The sequence below is a fragment of the Malus sylvestris genome, chromosome 11 (assembly GCF_916048215.2).
Source record: "Malus sylvestris chromosome 11, drMalSylv7.2, whole genome shotgun sequence".
Classification (NCBI taxonomy): Eukaryota; Viridiplantae; Streptophyta; class Magnoliopsida; order Rosales; family Rosaceae; genus Malus; species Malus sylvestris.
In genome coordinates, this window is record NC_062270.1 from 10039831 (window position 1) to 10054950 (window position 15120).

General features: G+C 34.7%; 1 protein-coding gene across 5 annotated transcripts in view; it reads left to right on the forward strand.

The window, feature by feature from the left end:
- The first annotated feature begins 1742 nt into the window (after positions 1 to 1742).
- Positions 1743 to 15120, forward strand: part of LOC126588838 (E3 UFM1-protein ligase 1 homolog) — a 30132-nt gene continuing 16754 nt past the window's right edge. The window contains exons 1-20 of one of the 5 annotated variants that reach the window (XM_050253975.1): positions 1744 to 1984; positions 2334 to 2645; positions 2725 to 2991; positions 3234 to 3281; positions 3691 to 3756; positions 3880 to 3983; positions 4403 to 4496; positions 4575 to 4631; positions 5325 to 5757; positions 5862 to 6016; positions 6183 to 6248; positions 6340 to 6408; positions 6542 to 6637; positions 6788 to 6853; positions 7455 to 7501; positions 7599 to 7662; positions 7780 to 7857; positions 7954 to 8016; positions 8769 to 8861; positions 9262 to 9628. In XM_050253975.1, coding sequence (XP_050109932.1) covers positions 1811 to 1984; positions 2334 to 2645; positions 2725 to 2991; positions 3234 to 3281; positions 3691 to 3756; positions 3880 to 3983; positions 4403 to 4496; positions 4575 to 4631; positions 5325 to 5757; positions 5862 to 6016; positions 6183 to 6248; positions 6340 to 6408; positions 6542 to 6637; positions 6788 to 6853; positions 7455 to 7501; positions 7599 to 7662; positions 7780 to 7857; positions 7954 to 8016; positions 8769 to 8861; positions 9262 to 9363 — 2454 coding nt within the window. In that variant the 5' untranslated portion in view covers positions 1744 to 1810 and the 3' untranslated portion in view covers positions 9364 to 9628. Of the gene's footprint in view, positions 1985 to 2333; positions 2646 to 2724; positions 2992 to 3233; positions 3282 to 3690; positions 3757 to 3879; positions 3984 to 4402; positions 4497 to 4574; positions 4632 to 5324; positions 5758 to 5861; positions 6017 to 6182; positions 6249 to 6339; positions 6409 to 6541; positions 6638 to 6787; positions 6854 to 7454; positions 7502 to 7598; positions 7663 to 7779; positions 7858 to 7953; positions 8017 to 8768; positions 8862 to 9261; positions 9629 to 15120 lie in introns of those variants that run through there. The other 4 variants (XM_050253978.1, XM_050253977.1, XM_050253979.1 and 1 more) reach the window with 4 other exon arrangements.

The window sequence follows — 15120 nt, forward strand, 5'->3', positions numbered from 1 at the left end:
GAGAGAGAGATAGCTTTTGTAATTTTTTATTATTTAAACAAACATAAAAAACTATTATTTTTATTGCTTATTGCCAGGGGAAGGGTTCCAAGGGTGGAGATGTAAATGGCAATTACTGTTCATTAATGGTAATTACTATTCATTTAAGGCAGTTACTGTTCAATAGGGTGAATTGAATAGTGGATTGCCAGGGGGGAGGGCTCCATGGGTGGAGTTGCTCTAACAGACTAAAATGCCTCCGTGGGTCTTCCCCTTCTCAAAAAAAAAAAAAAAAAGATTGTCGTGACGAAGCCACCCACTGATAATTTTTTTTTTTAAAAAGGAACAACGTGTCTAAGTTAAGAGAATATTGGCATTCATGAAGTTGACAAGAGGGGACAATCATAGTGAGACAATACATTTAATGTGCCCTTTAGATATATTATCGTGCTGAGTTTACTATTTAGACATGTGATGATAATAATTATTAAGAATAAAAATATGTCGATGTTCAAACAATTTAAGTACTCCAACATTTAGACTATGCGTTATTGATTACAGTGTTAATCACATTTCATGTGAAAGTTTTGATTCACATTTGGTCCAAATATAAAGGTTGGTGTCACTTTTTATAAAATGACATAGTGGTGGAGCTAATATGGGGCAATGACCGTTACCTACCCCAATAACATATAAAATCCTCATTTTGAAATTTCGTTTGACGCTTATACTAGCTAAAGATAAATGAAATGAGGAGACCTTTAATCAATATTTTTTAAATTGGCACAAACAAAAACTACGTCGTTTGTGTTCTGTTTCACTTAAAAAAAAAAAAAAAGAGTTTAGCATGCTAATTCTCAAACAAGCTGAAGACTTATCAAATACGCAAACACCTCCACTCAAACTTCATATCTCCTAATTCAAAGCTTCTCCAGTGTTCATGTTCCGTCAAACACCTTCATTGTACATAGTTGTATCACGGAATCCCAATCATATCAGTATTTTTCTCATCTTGGGTTCATTGGGATTTTTAGGATTATTGTGTTGAGTGATTGATATGAACTAACTTTTTGCAGAAATAAAATTATAAATTGGCAATTATAAGTAAGAGTACGATCAATTTTTAGAAGCTTTTATATTATGACCTCGTTGTTGTGAATTTTGGCTCCGACATGATAATTAACATGTCAATCGCTTATGAACATGAGATGATAAAGATCTAACCTTATCTAAGAAAAACATGCCGATTCCTAAACAATCCGTTATTTAGACCAAACTAATTATATTACATTTATAGAGCTTAGATTAACTTGATATTAAACTCTAAAAGCGTCTCATTTTTATATAAAAGAAAAGCAATTAGCAATATGATCAATAAACGTAATTTTACAGTCGACATTCAACTCTAGAAAAAAACACGAACACTTTGATGAATAATTGAGATATATTAGGAACCACATATGATAATGCAAATAGTCATTTGTCGAGGCGGCTGCCAAAATGGTCCCCTCTATTGTCCCCCAATTGCAAATAGGGGACAGTGGGATATTCTGTTGCAGGATGGTCCTCTAAATTCTTTTATTTATTTTCCTTTCCCGGATACCAAAAGAAACGAATATTATACAAATGGGCCTTCTAATGGGCTTCAAGCCCAATTTACAAAGACGCCCAATAGAATCCAGATTTTCCTGAGAAACGGATATTTTCCGGGAAGCCCAATGGAAACCCGTTTCAAAACGGGTATACGGGATCATTCGGGTCGAAACGTCGAACCAGAAGAAAAGCACAAGCAAAGGACCTGTCTCTCTCTCGTCGACTCAGGGACGGTGATATGGACGACGAATTGCTGGAACTGCAGAGGCAATTCGAGTTCGCACAGCAGGCGAAATCGAGCATCAGATTATCCGATCGAAACGTCGTCGAATTGGTCCAGAAGCTTCAGGAGCTGCATATCATCGACTTCGAGCTTCTCCACACCGTCACCGGCAAAGAATACATTACTCCCGTATACCTCTCTCTCTCTGTCTCTTTTTTCTCTCTCTCTCTCCTCTCTCTCTCTCTCTCTCTCTCTCTCTCTCTCTCTCTCTCTCTCTCTCTTTCTGTTTGTTTCTCGAGAAAATAGACGAGAAATTATCTAAAGAAACTTTCTTTACTTTTTTTATTTCGGTCATCAAACACGGCATTTCGGTTTTAATTTCATCGCAGTTCAAATTAATATTGTGTTTAATTATTAATTATCGTGTTATTGTTGTTATTTTATTCGATACGATTTTTGCATTTGAAATTTGAGTACTGGGTGTGGTTTTTGGCTTAAAGATTTGAATTTGATGATGGTGGTGGTGTGGTAATGATAGGATCAATTGAGGAATGAGATATCGGCGGAGGTCGGTAAACTAGGGCGTGTTTCGTTGATTGACCTGGCGGACGCTACCGGAGTTGATTTGTATCATGTTGAGAAGCAAGCTCAACATGTTGTTTCGGATGATCTGGGGCTTATGTTGATTCAAGGGGAAATAATATCGCAATCTTATTGGGATTCTGTCGCCGAAGAAGTCAATGACAGGCTTCAAGAGTGTAGCCAAATCGCTCTGGCAGAACTTGCCGCGCAGTTGCATGTCAGTTCGGAAATGGTGGCATCTGTGTTGGAGCCCCGCCTTGGGACTTTGGTAAATACTTTCCCTGGTTTTGAGTGATTTTGGAATTGAGGAAAGGAAAATTATGATATGGGTTGTTCTCTTGATTCAGGTGAAAGGTAGGCTTGAAGGTGGGCAATTGTATACTCCTGCATATGTTGCACGGGTTACTGCCATGGTTCGTGGTGCTGCCAGAGGTATCGCAGTTCCCACAAACTTATCATTGTTGTGGAGTTCTTTACAGCAGTTGCTGCAAGAAATGGATGGAGCGAGTGGAGTGGCTGTAGAAGGTTCTTTTTTCCAGTCCCTATTTAATGGGCTTGTAAAGGAAGGACAGCTTCTTGGATCACTTCGCGCAGGAGTTCATTGGACACCTAATGTATGTGTCATATTCTTGTTTCATTTGGTTTCGGTGCTTCGATTTCATTGCATATGACGACCGCAGTAAAAACTGCATACTCTGATTAACATGGACTTCTGTAATGTTCCAGCACAAACTTGCAGAACCATTAGCTTTGTTATTACAGAATCACTTCCCATAGACTTTTTGGCTTTCTATCAAAGAAACATATTTTCTTTAAAGCTGACTATATGTCTACATTATTTGTAAATTTCGTACAGGTCTTTGCCATTGCTCAAAAGGAATCAATTGATTCTTTCTTTTCACAGGTATGAAGCCCTTTTCTCCCTCTTATTTGTAAAAATGTGGTGTCCAAAAACCTTTAGATGCTTCCCGAACTTCAAATTTAACATGTACTCCTAATTGCATGCTCAGTTATATGTTTTAGTTTCAGCCTCTGATTTGGCCTTTTACTTTTCTTTTCAACAAGTGTAGTATATGTGGCATTTAGCACTATTTTTTGTATGTGTAGAGTGTCAAGATTACTGGTAGCTTCTCAGTTCAAGGCTTTGGACCTTTTCAATGAATTTGTGGTTTTGTGGTTACATAATTTTCTGGGGAACCAAAGTTCAATACATTTTGTGTGGTTTCGACCATTTCTTTTTGGTTTGAAATAGGGAAGAACATTCTTAGATGTTGATGATTCTTTCTTCTGACTTGTTCTTCAATTTCCTGCAGAATTCTTTCATTAACTATGATGTTCTGCACAAACTTAGAATTCCTCAGCCTATTCAGTTCTTGCAGGTATCTAATTGCTTTCATGTTGACGTTCTGATTTTGGAGCTTATAGGGTTTATATGTGAAGTCATTGCTTATTTCTTTTATTTTGTATGTAATTAAAATTTGTGGTTATGTACTTGAATTTAGTCCAGATATCCAGAAGGCATACCTTTGGTTACTACATTTGTTCACCCCTCAATGATTGAGATGCTTGATGCTGCTACGGAAGATGCTCTCGAACGTGATAGCTGGTAAACTTCTCTACTATTTTTATGAATACTTTACTTTTATATATGAGTTAATTTCATCACCTCTTAAAACTTTAGTACGAAAATTTATCACTTGACACTGTACCTTTTCCGTTTCTTACTCTTTGTGCCTCTAATTAGATAGCTTTCATGGGTGGACAAAGTGGCCATCTTATTATAGTGATAGTGCTGTTTCTTTTCTTTCGGGTTTGGAATTTTTTAGCTGAAGGCCATTTAATCTGTTGTTTCACTGAAATTCTTATAATTGAAACGGTACTTAAATTCATCAAGATATTTTTCGTGGAGTAGATAGATATAGAAAGCTGTTTTAACAATGTTCTTGGATGTGTTTCCATTATACTGTTATGTTAAGGTAGGCATTACATTTTTATTTCCTGATATGATTGGATGGAGCAATGCAGGATCGATTCTCTTTCTATACTGCCGATGTCCTTTGGGTCTCAAGATGCGTCTAAACTGTTGTCCCTTTGCCCTTCCATTCAGCAGGGTCTCAAGGTGCCTTTTTGATATCAAGTCTGCTCTTTTACTCATACACTTGATCTGTTAAAGTCTTATGTGCATCATCTTTTGCAGTCTGATAAAGCAATAATATTCGGGGACTCGTATGTGTTTAGCAGTGGCTTTATCAAGGTATGTCCATTGAAGTATATATTAAAACTAGTTACTTTTAGGATCCAGGTCCCTGATAGGTATTTTTATTATCTAAGGTCTAATGGCTAAAACTCTTAAGTTGAGTCCAAGTAGGAAAGTAAAATGCTGACATATATTGCATACTAAAAAACAACAAAAGTTACAAACATGACATTGACATTTTTGCTATTCATAAAATCTATTCTGTTTTTCAGAAGCACGTTGTTTATTTGAGATCTATTGATCAAGACTATGATGATTATTGGATTTTACGAATGACAAATTTACAATGCAGAAAATCCATTGTGCATTTTATTTATCCAAAAAAACAATGTCTGACTAAGGGCATCAGGCTAATTAAATACGATTTTAATCACAAGTTTGCACATTTGCACCTGGTGTTTTCATCAATGTTAAACTGAATTACTTGTGAACCATCAGCCATAAATCTCTTATACCCTCCCTGTACATTTACAATTTCTTGCCTGAAAAGTGATTATTGTTAGAAATATAAATGAATTTAATTTGCCAAAAAATGAGCAAGAACCTGGTTTTTATATTTACTGTAGAAGTAAAGCTGTGCGACTCGTGGACTTTCTGACTTCTAGAGGTCTTCTTTGTGACTTTAAAGCATTTCTACACCTCTTTTTGGTTTATGAATTCTGATGCTTTGAGTATGTGTCCTCATGACAGGATGTGTATGATCTTCTAGAGAAAGAAATGGAAACCTTTAGTGTTTCAGTTCCTTCCAGTACTGTGGTGTCAGATGATTTGCGTGAGACAAAAATTGGTCATGACACAAGCAGGTCGACTGAGTCAAATGAAACTGTTAGTGACAGCAGCAGTAATAAACAGGCAACGGAGAAAGGATCAAAAAAGAAAAAAGGTAGAGGGGCTGGGAACATGATGACAGGGCCAGCTGAGAGTGAGCTGGACAACCAGGACAGTGTTCCTACGAAATCTAAGAAAAACCAAAGGAAGGGCAAGAATATCTCTTCCGGGCAGGCCGCAGAGTCAAAAGCAGCTGCTAAGTTGGTGAAAATAAAAGAGGAAAATCTCAACGTCCCTTCAGAAGATTGGGTAATGAATAAGATTACAGTGCTAGTACCTGATTTTGAAGAACAAGGTCTGTTGATTCTGACTTCAGCTACTTTGTTCATTTAATCATTGAGACCTAATGCCGTGAGTTTCGAACCCAGTGTTGATAGAAGCAGTGGACTAATTTGATAGGTCTTGACGGTCCCCAAACGATTCTTGGACCTTTGGCACACTATTTGAGGCCTAAGTTAATCAACTCCTGGAAGGAGAGAAGAAAGGCATTGTTTACAGAAAATGCGGAGAGAATGAAGAACTTGCTTGATAATTTGCAAAAGAAACTTGATGAGGTAATAAACTCCTGCAAGGCTGCAACGACTATATTTTTTGTTCAATTCCTTAGTTCTTGCATTGGGTATTCTATTGGAGTATAAGAGGCATCTTTTAGTAAGGTGCTTTTTGGAACCTTTTAATTTAGAATCTTCCATGTGCTAAACTGCCTTTTCTTCCGTGCAGTCTTTCTTAAATATGCAGCTTTATGAAAAGGCTTTAGATTTGTTTGAAGATGACCAATCAACCTCAGTAAGTTTTCCCTCTAGTGATGCGTATTAAATGGTTTCAGTTGGTGATACAATGGACTAAAGAAGGCTCATCTATGAATTATGATTGACAGGTCATTTTTCATAGGCATCTGTTAAGAACAACAGCTACTACTATTGCCGACATACTTCTTCACAATTTGGTAGCTTTTTTTCATTGTGATCTTGTCATGTTCATGGTCACAATATGTACATGTATACCCATATTAAATGGTCACCATATGCATGTAGCTGAGCTGTTTCACGGATTTTAAATGATGGATACCTATGATGTAGGACATGCACAACAAATTGAAGAATGGAGTTGAAGAAGTTGCAGAGCCTCAAATTTCAGAATCTATTTCCCTCAATGCGGGAGAGAGAACTTCCATTGTAGGAAATAATCTACTACCTGATGTTAATTTTGACATTTCCAGAGAGTAGTTTGTCATTTTCTTTCATAAATATGAAACCTGTCAATCACGTTATCCAATAAAAAAACTCAAGGTAAGCAAAAGTTTTATGGTCTTTGGTTTTTTGCAGGCCAAGAATTTTCCTGGATCTCTTTCAAACAAGGCTCTTGCTGTAGTTGAAGCATTGGAAGGAAAGGTCAGTTCTTATTTGGTAGAAACACGTTGACTTTTTGTTTCTTGGACCTATCTGGATCGATTAGTTACAACTCTTGTGCTAATATTTCAGTTTAATGTTGGGTATATAATTATTTATTTCTATTTTATTGATAGATATTCCTTTATACAGTGATTTTCATTTTTCTTAACTATTTTAGGTTGCATCCTTAGTGGATTCAGAACTTTGTTTCTGATTTCTAAACTCTTCTGGTTCTGCAGAGTTTGCATTCATTTTGTTATTATTATTTTGTATGTAAGTTAAGCACTCAACACCAGTTCAGTTTATAGATTGATATCTTAGTATCTGTTTCCATTTCTTTGTATGCAATGTTCAAGGAAGAGCTGATTATTTTTATCTCTGAAGGTTACCCATTATTAAATGAGGCAGTTGAAAGCTTGGAATGTTATTTTTTGCGGAAAGTTTTTGTTTAGTGGCAATTATTATAATTCGTATCTTTTCTTATCTGCGTGATCCATCTTATATACTTTTGATGAAATCAAGACTTTGTATGTATTACACTGTTACTCAACTCCGTCAACTTACCACAATGACTTCACATGTTGAATGTTCTACATGGCAGCGGGTGGAAGCATTCATGACTGCTCTAAGAGATATTGCAGAAGAGAGGTATTTGCATGCTTATTTATTTGTCTTTGTGATGGGTTCGTTGAAGCACTTATTTTTCTCTGAAGCTAATATAAACGTTTGGGTTTAAATTTTCTAGCGGCTTGCTCTTGAAAAAGCTTGACAAGAAATTGGAAAGAACGCTTCTGCATTCATATCAGAAGGTTTTGCTCTTGTATAAGGAATTGTCAAATCTATAATCCACAAATAGCTAGATGTGTAACTTGATCATATGGAGATGAAAATTTCCTTTTACAGTTTTCTATCTGTATCATTTTCAGGATTTGGTGTCTCAAGTTTCTGCTGAGACAGATCCAGTTCCTCTTTTGCCAAAAGTTGTTTCCCTGATTTACGTTCAGGTTTGTTAATTTTTGTTGCTACCAGATTCAGTACAATACATGCATTCATGCTTCGTGTTTCTTATCCAGTTTAGTAACATGAATTTTCATATTTAGGTTCACCATAAAGCTCTTCAAGCACCTGGAAGGGCCATCGCTGTTGCTGTTTCACGGCTGAAGGTACGCTTTTTATTTATGAAGGGAGCTTTCACTGCTAACTTCTCCTACAAGTTGTACATATTTGCAGTATGTCTAGCCAAGATGATTATCCTAGCAGTATAGTTTTGACAAGATATTACTATATATCTCCATTCTTTTCAATAAATTATAATACTTGATCCAGTTAGCAACTGGGAGAAAAAGAAAGAGACAAGATATGGTCGTTAATTTTGGATTTTATTTATTTTGGTGATGTGATTTGCTACACAAGATCTGTTGAGTAGTATATTCAAGTCACCATAGAAACTGAACTTAAGGAACTGAAAGCAAGGAATTGTACCCTTACTAGAAGAGTTCCTACGATTAATTTTTTTTTCATTTGAATAAAAGGGTACAGTAGTAAACATAAACAGTCATCCTGCCCTTTTTCTTGTACATCCGATTAAAGGAAACTTCCTATCTTCACTCTTAAACAAAAGACATCACATCTCCCTATCCTGTCTTATTTTCCTCAATAGAAATCATCATCTCATTTTTTTTCCGTATTGAACGCCCAATCCCTGCGTAAAGCGGGAGCCTTGTGCACTGGGTACGACCTTTTATTGAACGCCCAATCAATGTATAAGGACACATGAGCTGCTCTGCTAATTGCTTCAGAGAGAACGTTGCTGGTACTTTGCTATTACTGAGCTCCAACGATGCTCTGGCTCCCTGTATTTGTGTGCATATTGTTTCCAGTATTCTGTTCCTATTAACAACACAACTTTTTTCAGGATAAACTGGATGAATCAGCCTTCAAGATCCTGACAGATTATCAAACTGCAACAGTGACACTGTTAACGTTAATATCTGCTGCAAGTGTAGAGGTGAGCAATTATTTTGCGGTTTTCTAGTCAGATACTTGGTGTATGCAATGATAACAATTGATCCATAAATTTTCATCCCTGAGCCAATAGTTTATAGCACTTAAAAAAGTTTTTCTTCAATGGCAAGTGGCTCTCTACCACAGTGGTGGAGAGAAGTGTTGACCTTGAACCATGGCGTGAGTTCGAACCCCATCGGCTCCCTAATCTAACAAATCTATCATTTGACCAAAAAAAAAAAAATCTTCAAGGAGTTCATAAATGGTAGAATATTGTATCATCCGATAAAATGTGCAGCTTTACCCTTAAATTTTCAAAATTTCTCTAGTGTCTCGTTGAAGTATTAATTAATCTTATGCTAGTAGTCGGACTCATTACTTAATTTAATGTCTGTTTGCATCAGGAGGAAGATTGTTCATCTGATAGACTTTTGAACAGAAGGGAGCTTTTGGAGACTCAAATGCCTGCACTCAAAGGCCTGGTCTTACGCACCTCACAATCCTGACTCTGACTTGAAATCTTGTTTCCGAAAGTGAAATGAACCTCTGAAAACACAGTGGAATGCTTCAAATTAGAGATTGGCGTTCATATATTAGTGTTTAAATATCATTACTACATCTATATCTTGTAAAAAAGAAAGATTATTAAGAAAGGCTTAGAAATTAGTAGATCCCTTGTGGGGGTCAGTCTTGAATTTGTTATGGATGCTACTTCAGTTTTGGTATGACTTAACATTAAAGAACTGAGATATTTTATGTTCTGAATACAAATGGCACGCCCGGACCGGGCTTCGGTGGAAAGTAACCCCACGTCTCGAAGAGATTTTTCAATATTTTTGGAACACAAAGCGATACACTAGAATACAAGTAGTGAGACACTTATGTTAAAAATTTAACAACTTGCAAAATAAAACTTCCCCTCATTTATACAATGACACGTGATATACCACCTGTATTTCAGGTACATTTGGCATTGTGTTGAGAATATTAAAAATGATGATGATGCTTGAGAATTTTTTTTGTAATTCATTTCTTACTAATTTAGTCGCAATCGCTAACAAACAATCCATCACCCAAACAAAGACTGGAAAACAAATGAAAGGGCCAATAATAATATAAGACCTTTTATTTTATGTTTTATTATTGGTTGAGGAAATTGAATAATAGTGCATAGCAAAATAGCGCGTAACACGGTGTAGAAAATAAATTAAATCATTGCAATAATAAATATGTAGTGGGGTAACTTCAACAACAAGGCATAGTAAGTAATCTTTTTTTTTTGACATAAGTACAATATCCATTAATAATATAGATTAAGAATGCAACATCCAATAAAGATTAAGAATGCAATTTGATTTAAAAGAACATATCATTCATGGTCATCACACTTCATGTTAAATAAAATATGTATATGTTATGGAATGGCAAGATTCAAAGCTTTCATTTTATAACGGATAAAAGTGGCGTTTGCATTTCTTTTGGTCGAGGCTTTGACATTTTTTGTGGTTGAAGTTTGAATTGTGATTGATAGTGATTTATCAAATTGAATTTTAACTGGTGTTGACGCGATTTGATTTAACTTAAAAAAATTCTTTAAATATAAAGTAGAACTGAGTTTGAATATAAAAAGAAAAATAATGAAAAATGTTTTAAAACTTTAAATATTAACCAAACACACTTTAATAACTTTATTTAATAATTAGGACGAATAATAATAATAATAAAATATTAACAAAAACACAAATTAATCAATCGTTGGTCCCCACTTGGCTGGTTGGCTGCCTTATAGCCACGCACGCCAAAAATTGGGTTGTTGCCCTCCTTTCATTGAAGTGCAAGCCATTTTAATTAAATAAAATTATTAGGTTAGTTTTGGTTTGAAGAATCCTTTTCATTAGAACTCTCTAAATAAAATTGGACAACTCAGAGCCTAACCTGAGTTAGGATTGGTTGACCATCCAATCTGCCCTTGAATTTCTTAGACTGAGGCATAAGGTCATGAATAATACTTGACTATAACTTGGCCAATTAACAAAATATCTTATTTATAATCGAAACCGTTATAACTATAAGCACAATATTTTGGGAAAAAGTCAAAAGTGTTTATGAGAAAAAGTCAAAACTGTTATAACTATAACCTGGCAACCAGTTATCAATAAATTATAACATTTGATCCAGTTAGCAACTGGGAGAATAAGAAAATGACAAGATATGGTGGTTAATTTTGATTTTTATATATTTTGGTGAATGAGATTTTCTACTCAGGATCTGTTGAGTAGTATGTTACAATATTCAAGTCACCATAGAAACTAAACTTCTTAAAGTGAACTTACACTATGTTTGGATGACGGAGATAACTTGAAATTTAGATAAAAGTTAGAATTTCTAAATTGACATGCATCAATTCTCTTGGATTCATAAATATAGAAATTTAGAATTTTCACATGAAAAAGAAAAACTTGAAATTTAGGACCTTGTATTCCCAGTTTAAATTCAATGTAAATAGATGTTATTTTCCAATTTTTACGATTAAGAGTTTAAAAATAACGAATTTTATATCTAATTCCATTATTCTGTTAAGTTAATCAAATAATTTTTTTTACAAATTCTAGAAAATAAAACTCGTCATTTCATTTTCCGTTATTTTACGATCAATTTCTCATTTGAATAAAAGGGTACAGTGGTAAACATAAATAGTCATCTCGCCTTTTTTTCTTGTACATCCGATTAAAGGAAACTTCCTGTCTTCTCTCTTTAGACAAAAGAGAGTACATATCCTATCCACTGTCTTATTTTTCTCAATAGAAGTATCATCTCATTTGGTTTCCGTATTGAACGCCCAATCAATGTATAAGGACACATTAGTTGCTCTGCTAATTGCTTCAGAGAGAACATTGTTGGTACTTTGCTATTGGAGCATCTACACTAGTTAGTGAAGGGCAACGGCAATTAGAGGGTAAGGGCAACAAAATTGTGCTTACTTTTCACTCTAAACAGTAATTGCCTTTACGCAAGTTCACCAGTTTGGGAGGAGGAAGAGCAATGGCAAAGACGATTACTATTGACAAATATTTCTTTTAATTTTTAATGAATGTGGGCGTTATAATTCCAATAAATAATTTCAAATACAAAGGAAAGTCATTGCATTACAACAAACATAATTAATTTTTAAGATAAAATAAAATCAGTGTGGCTCAATCCGTTTTTTCTTGGAATTTGTGGAACTTTCTCATCTTCCAAGTAAAACCTTCTTCTCATGATGCGATTTTTTCACTTCAAAAACATTTTGAAATTAGGAGATTCACCGTCGAGGCGTTAGGATATGATCTCCCGATCCTTGTCCTCTTGCCTTTCTTGCTGATTCAACTGTCTTTCTCTTGCTTTTGCTTTATCTCTAGCCTTGTTTTGCTCATATGTTAACCTGTCTAGTTCCATATTCAATGAATGTTGGCGAGCCAATTCATCAACGATTTTTGAATAATCTTTACTCGAAGAATTCCCTCTTGCAGTTTTTTCTTAGCAACCTTCTTACCAATAGGCCTCGTTGTTTCTTTAGTTTGCGTGGCCGGTTCAATAGGGGTTGCCAACGGTGTCTCAAATGGGGTCTCCAATGGCGACTCCTCAATAGTTGATTCGTGCAATGGAATCTCATTCAACAGAATTTGTGGACCAATAGGTTCATTAGTACGTCTATATCTTGTAAATATGATTATTAAGAAAGGCATAGAAATTAGTAAATCGCTTGTGAAGGTCATTCTTGAATTTAGTCTGGATGCTAGTTCAGTTTTGGTAAAGAACTAAGAATTGTTTTTTGATTTGATACACTTGGCACTCCCTGGGGTTCTCTACAGAAAGTAATCCCCTATCCGTGGAGTGAGGTAAAATAAATCTCTTACTATTATAAAGCCAGGGGCTTGTTTTGGTGAAACGAGGGTTCAACAAAAAGAATTGGACTATAACACCCTTGAAACAAAAAATAAACAAAAAAGACTGAAAGTAATACATTAAAATTCGTTACAAAAAAAGGAGTTTTATATATAGAGACAAAAACTTTTATTATATTTCAAAGAACTCTACTAGCTTTTAAATATGTCAAGGAGACACAAAAGTATAAAAATAATTAAAGCCTAGCCCAAAAAAATGAAAACGATATTTTAAAATACCAATCATACCCCTAAGATTTTAGACTTTTAATAGAACCCAACCCTCACAACTCTAACAAAATTAATATGTGTCATAAGCTCCACCAATCTTCGACTATTTTTGCAGATTCAGTTTTGAAACTATATGTATAATAAGTTGCATCATTTATTATTATAATCAGTTCAACCCATCTTTGACAATTTTTGCAAAATCAGTTCAACCCATTCTCGACCATTTGCAAAATTAGTATAACCTGTATTCGACCATTTTTTCCAGAATCAGTTCAACATGTCCTCGATCATTTTTGCAAAATCAGTTTAACTCGTCCTCGACCATTTTTTTGCAGAATTAGTTCAGCTTGTCTTCGGCCATTTTTGCAAAATCAGTTTAACCTATCATCGACCATTTGCAGAATTAGTTCAACCCTTCTTCGACAATTTTTGCATAATTAGTTCAACCCATCATTGATCATTTTTGTAGAATCAGTTCAACATATCCCCAATTATTTTTGCAGAATCAGTTCAACCCGTCATCGACTATTTGCAAAATCAGTTCAACCCGTTTTTGACCATTTTTACAGAATCAGTTTAATTCGTCCTCGACTGTTTTTGTAGAATCAGTTAAACCCGTCCTCGACCATCTGCAGAATCAATTAAACCCATCCTCAACCATTTGCAAAATCAGTTCAAACCATCTTCGACTATTTTTGCAGAATCAATTTCAAATACATGTAAAATCAATTTTGTATACTTTCTTTACTTAAAAAAAAATATGCAACTTAATTGACTTTAATACTTTAAATAAAAAAAAGCAACTTTTTTACTCATGCGAGGGAGGTGAGAGTTACGAAAGAATTGAGAGCATCGTGGAGCACGAAATTGAACCAATTTTATATATTTTATAATAGAACCAATTGTATAGTTTTAGAAGAATTAGTAAATGGGGAAGCCTATTTTGTGTTGGGTTGGGTTAGATTGATTCTTACTTGGTATTTATAAGTTACAAAGAATTTACTTTTTTATCAATCAAATTAATTTCAAAGTTAAGTAACATCCTCCTTCAAATTAAATTAATCACTGTATATTAATTTAATTTCTCTTATGCAGATTCCATCATGTGTTCAATCCTTTGAGAGTTCATGAAACGATGTCTAACTATATAAGGATATAAGATTGACGTTTTTTTTTGTAATTTGGTTTTTTGTTTACTTGGATCAATTTTTTTTATCATTTTAAAAAGTTTGAGAGCAGGTTTGATGTACCTGATGAAACAAATAAATTTGAAATAGGTTTTCCAAAGTCTCTTTCCCAAGTGTAAATAGAATTGTTTTAGTTTTTGTACTAGCCAACCTCAACTAATGATAAGAATCTCCTTATTGCGGCAAAAAAGTGTAGATGCCCAACTTGCACATAACACATCGTCCCTTTGAACCCCGAGAAACAAAGAGCCTAGGTGGCACGAACAACTCCAATGCTGGAGAGAGAAGTGTGAAAAAAATACCAAAAATAAAGGATATTTTCGTAAGTGAAACTCCAGAGAAAAAAAAGCAAATGATGTCATCTTCACATTTATTATTGTTTGTCTCTCATTGAAATGTTTAAAAAGTGTTGTCTCAATATAAAATTAAATATTAAAAGTATACTCTATGTGTAATTGTTTGTCTTTCATTTAAAATTTTAAATTAGTTCGACATTGGATTAATTAATAACCTTATATTATTTTTGTTATACCCTAACAAATGATAATCTCGATTAAAAAAAAAAGTTTCACGCGTGAAACCCTTCTATGTTCTTTTCCTACCTATCTCTCTTCTCTCCATCCCTCTCTCCCTTCTTCCCCTCCCTCTCCATCTAAGCTTTTTGTGTGAGTAGCAGTGCATATATTAGTATATTAAGATTAAGAATAGTATTTGGCTAAACAAGGAAAGATCACCTCATTATTATCAGATTTCTAGTCAGCTTCGATGAGAACAAAACCCTTGATGTGCTCAACAGCAAACGCAGAAACAGTCTGTAGTTTGGGACCTAGTGATTGGAAGTCAACAAACATTTGCATCATACAGAAGGCTGAATGCCTCTCGCGTCCAACCAACTGCCCAAAACATTTGACACGTAGGCGGA